General features: G+C 37.6%; 2 protein-coding genes across 6 annotated transcripts in view; one reads left to right on the forward strand and one right to left on the reverse strand.

Annotated features, from left to right (window-relative positions):
- Positions 1–5000, reverse strand: part of LOC137620773 (G-protein coupled receptor GRL101-like) — a 131493-nt gene that overhangs the window by 16438 nt on the left and 110055 nt on the right. For all 4 annotated transcript variants that reach the window (XM_068351195.1, XM_068351197.1, XM_068351198.1 and 1 more), the window contains exons 16-19: positions 4247–4321; positions 3932–4075; positions 3089–3160; positions 258–329 (exon numbers count right to left, since the gene is read on the reverse strand). In XM_068351195.1, the coding sequence (XP_068207296.1) occupies positions 258–329; positions 3089–3160; positions 3932–4075; positions 4247–4321 (363 nt within the window). The remainder of the gene's footprint in view (positions 1–257; positions 330–3088; positions 3161–3931; positions 4076–4246; positions 4322–5000) is intronic.
- The window catches only part of LOC137620774 (G-protein coupled receptor GRL101-like), a 256667-nt gene that overhangs the window by 5007 nt on the left and 246660 nt on the right, over positions 1–5000 (forward strand). The window lies entirely within an intron of this gene.

The following is a 5000-nucleotide window of genomic DNA, read 5'->3' on the forward strand; positions in this document are numbered from 1 at the left end:
GGCCTACTGCTTCTCTCTCTCTCCTCTCTCTCTCTCTCTCTCTCTCTCTCTCTCTCTCATCTCTCTCTCTCTCTCTCTCTGCACCTTTTTATCAGATTTTAAATTGAAAAGGGCCTCTCTCTCTCTCTCTCTCTCTCTCTCTCTCTCTCTCTCTCTCTCTCTCTCTCTCTCCTCTCCTCTCTCTCTCTCTCTCCTCGTATTTACTGAATCATTTATAACATACACCAGAGTGAAAGAATATTCAAAGGATTACTTACAACGCTTTAAGATTTTTGAGCCCATGGAAGGCCTTGGGTGCAATGTCATTCAGTCTTTGATGGCTAAGATCCCTGAAAAATAAAATGAAATATTTAATTATGAAAAAAATAAGAGAATTTTACAAATCTCCTCGCTACGAATATTAAGGTTAAAGGTGTCTGGTTTCAGTTCCATTTTCATCAGAATAGATGCTCACCCAGAACGTCAGGTGGGACAAGGCCCAACCCCTCACTGTGGTGCCCATCCACAGGAGTTGCCTCTTCAGTAAACAGCGTAAACTCATGATCCCGGTCTGGGATCGATCTGCTGTTATGTGAATGTTAGACGAACATGTTACCACTGTACTGTAGGAGGCTAGTATGTTCTATAAATTGTGAGTTGTGTAATCAAGTTGAAATGTTCAAGAGATTTTCTAAATTGAATAGGATGGGAGTTAAGTTAATCATTGAGATACAGAAAATTTATGGCCCATGAAGCATTTTAATCTGTTCTCTATTCTAAATGGTGATTGGTCATTTGACCTGTGTGGTTTGCCAATTATATTCCAATTCATTCTGCTGCTGCCTGTTTTTTCCACTTTATTCAAGCCACTGCATGCCATCTTCTTCCCCCAGTTAAACCTGGATGGGGCGTGGTCGTAGAACCATATAATCTACGTGTGAGTAAACGTTAGTCAAGTGCTTTACTATTAACTCAAGGGGTTTAACTACTGCACTGAAATTGTTCAATAGCTACTTTCCACTTAGTAAGGGTAGAAGAAACTCTTTAATTATGGTAAGCACCTCTCTAGGAGAAGGGACAATCTAAAATAAAACCCATTATTCCGTAGCCATGGCATCCACTGTCTTGGGTTAGAGTTCTCTTGCTTGAGGTACACTCAGACACACTGTTCTCCGTTTCTTTATTTCCTTTCCTCACTGGGCTGTTTGCCCTGTCGGAAATCTTGGGCTTACAGCATCCTGCTTTTCCAACTAGGATTGTAGCTTAGCTAGTAATAATAATAATAATAATAATAATAATAATAATAATAATGATAATAATGATGATGATGATGATTATTATTATTATTATGAATAATTAATAATGGCTGGCTTGTGCTATCATCTTGGCTGTATCACGCATTTGTGGGATCACTTCACTTCTCCATTGTGTGTTCACGAGCTGTTTCTTGTCCTCTTTATAGGTAGATATTGATTTGAATATTTATATTAGTACTGAATACCGCTGTGTGGTACTTTAAACACCAAGACTGTGTTCGGCAAACAGTTCTTGTATATCCTCTTGGGCACATAGTTTCCATACGTGATAGCATAAAAAACACACCCCATAAGGGTTGTGTTGGCCGATGTGGTAACGTCCCTGATTGGTGAACGCCAGACTGGGGTTCGAGTCCCCCTCAAACTTGTTTGTTCTTTGGTTGCTGCAACCTCACCATCCTTGTGAACTAAGGATGGGGTTTTTGGGGATCCTATAGGCCTATCTGCTGAATTATCAGCAGCCATTGCCTGACCCTCCTTGGTCCTAGCTTGGGTGGAAAGGGGTCTTGGGTGGTGGTCATATGTTGGTCAGTTTCTAGGGAATTGTCCCTTTTAATAGGGGCAATGTCACTGTCCCTTGCCTCTGCCATTCATCAGTGACCTTTAAACATTTAAAGTAAGTAAAAAGTAAGGAGATTCCATGTTTACTTGCCTTTGGCTCTTTTAACTTCAATATTTTTGTTGTCATTTGAGGTTATAATGTCACACATGCTATGGTTATGTTTCTTGTGGCTACCCTTTTTCTAAAGTAGTTTTTTCATATTACCAGGTTTAAATTGCTTTTGATATCATTATCGAAAACAAAATCTTTATGAAATCACTAGAGAGATCTTCTCTATTGCACATTTGAGGGTTGTGGCTTTCTCATAAAACTATAATAGGAGTTGTATTTTTTGGTTGTAATACTTGCTTTGGTTTTTTAATCAGGCTTGCGTATCACTGAATGAATATCGTTGTGTCTGTTGTACACTTGTTTATAGGAATCAGAATAATTAATAGTAAGAAGAGTAATATGAAGATTTACCGAGACTTCTGTAGACTATTTTATTAGGATTAGTGTTGCGGGGCTACATAGGACGTTCTTGTGTAGTTCAACATCATTAATAGATGGCCTCAGAGTGGCCTTTTCGGTAGAATCTGTTTCTGGAAAGATCTTCGGGAAATGCAATGCGGTCCCCCTGAAACAATAAGTTAGGCTTTTTTTTAGTTATTTTGTTCAAAACATCTTCGCACTTAGAGAAGATGAATTAGCTGACAGCAGATTGTATAATCACTTATCCTATGGTGGCCGATTTTGTAGCGTCCCTGACTGGTGAACGCCAGACCGGGGTTCGAGTTCTGCTCTAACTAGTTAGTTCCTTTGGTCGCTGCAACCTTACCATCTTTGTAGGCTAAGGATAAGGGGTGTTGGGGAGCCTATAGGTCTACCTTCTGAGTCATCAGCAGCCATTGCCTGGCCCTCCTTGGTCCTAGCTTGGGTGGAGATGGGGCTTGGGCACTGATTAGATGTATATATGGTCACTCTCTAGGGCATTGTCCGTCTTGAAAGCCTTTAACCATGTTATTAAAATTCAAGATGTTGCAGTCAACATTGGCCACTAACCAACACCACTCCCCATACCCCTAGAGCCTAGACAATAGCGGTTTAGCAAACTACAAACATCATCATCAAATCTGATTTAGAAGCAAAAAGGAATATGACATTTACACATTTAAATTCCTGGCCCCATCCAGAAAGTAAAAATGCTCAGGATCAATTTATAATATGATTTATTATAAGAATATTTACTTACAAATTCAAGACGGTGAGCAGACCGGAGAAAGCGAATGGGCCCAGTGAGCTGATCTGGTTTCCGCTAAGTTGCCTGAAATATATCGCTACATTATATAAGTAAGTCAAATTTTATAAGGTAAATTTTCCCGCTGGCTCACGAAAAAGTCTAATTTAGAAATGAAATGGACAAAAATACATAACTAAATGGCGTATTGCATGAAATGTGAGGGAGAGGGAAAACTCTAAGGCCCAGGGAAAAGAAAATGTCGAGGTTTAATAATGAATAAAACTTGAAGGAATTAGTTAATGCGGTTGGTAAAGTAGTAGTAAGAGTAAAGGGTTTACCATGCAGTAAAACCTTTGTACAGAAAATACCTAATAGCAAAATATATTTTGATAAATGATGGAAAATATTGAAGATTGTTAAAAGGTACTTGGAATAAATAGTACGAGATACGACTAACAGCTCTAAGGAAGTACAGTGGCCCATTGACTGATTTCAAGATAATTTGAACGTTTGGTATAGTTTTTTTCAAGCTTTTAAAGAAGTCCTTTCGAAAGGTTCTACTTAAGATTTGAAGAAAGTTGAAGATTAAAAAGAGCTGGTGAATTCTTTGGAAAATATCCAAAAAATAAAGGTAATTTTTTTTTTTCGAAAATTTGTAAATCTAAGTAAAAAGCATTTGAAAGTCTGCAGGAGATCCGTTGAAAACTATAGTCAAGTATAAAATGAAATAGTTTTTATAAACATTCTTCAATTATTAAGTATGAAATGAAATGGTTTTTATAAATATTCTTCAATTATTAAGTATGAAATGAAATGGTATTTATAGATTGTAATTCGTAATAATCATTCACTTACAAATTTGTGAGATTATGCAGTCCGGTAAAAGTCCCCTCTGTCAAGTAAGTTAAATTGTTGTCCTTGAGGTTAAGTTCCTTCAGTCTCCACAGATGCCTGAAGGTGCCGTTCATCAAGAACTTGAGCTTATTCCTTGAGAGATCTCTGAAGGGACAAGAAGATATCCACTAAGGCACAACGAGGAAATGGAAACTTTTAGAAAGTATTTCCTATGAGATAGATTATCAAATTTAGATTAATCCGATTAGATTTTTTAAAATTCATCTTGGGGAAAATAAAAAGACATCTCTTTCAATTTTGAGGTAGGCTACTTACAGGTGGATGATCTGAGGTCGTTTGACAACTGGTTCTTTATGAAGAGTTTCGTAGAGTGAATTGTTGGCGAAGATGCTGCAAAGATAATTGAGAGATGTGGAGGAAGAATCCGTGAAAACTTTGTAGTTATATATGATAAACATTTAAACTGATTTTGTTACGTAAGGTTTGCTTAAAAGCAATGGGTGTTACTGACTAGTACACACAAACAAAGCCACTCCAGCATCTTCTAAAAACAAAGCAGACACCTCACACGTCTCTAACTATCTACCTAATCGCGCCATGACTCCTCGCTGAGGGTAGGAAGGACGCTGGTGACTAGTACAAAATAATGAACATACGGTACCGGGGTCTAAGGTATGTCAGGCAGGGCAGCCGATCGGGACTAATACGGTCTACCCCAAAGCCAAAGCGAAGTCCTTCAAAAACAAGGCAACCATTCTTACCCCAAAGAAATAGAAAAAAGTACATTAATAGAAGAAGAAAACGTTGTTTTAAAGGGTATCATGAAATCTTCATATCAAATGAATATGGTATTCTACCATTTAGGAAAGATAGGGAACAATTGTATGGATAATTTAAGCCAAATTAATATACTGGTTTGAAAAGGAAACTATTCTCGTTGTGGACTACAAAAAATAATTTAAAAAGATATCTCATGTCAGCTGGTAGCAGCAATTTTAACTTTTTCAAGTATTCCTTAGAATCTTTAGCAAGGATCTCTAGAGTTAGAGTCATTGACAAAGGTCTGCTA

The sequence above is a fragment of the Palaemon carinicauda genome, chromosome 27 (genome assembly GCF_036898095.1).
Source record: "Palaemon carinicauda isolate YSFRI2023 chromosome 27, ASM3689809v2, whole genome shotgun sequence".
Taxonomy (NCBI): Eukaryota; Metazoa; Arthropoda; class Malacostraca; order Decapoda; family Palaemonidae; genus Palaemon; species Palaemon carinicauda.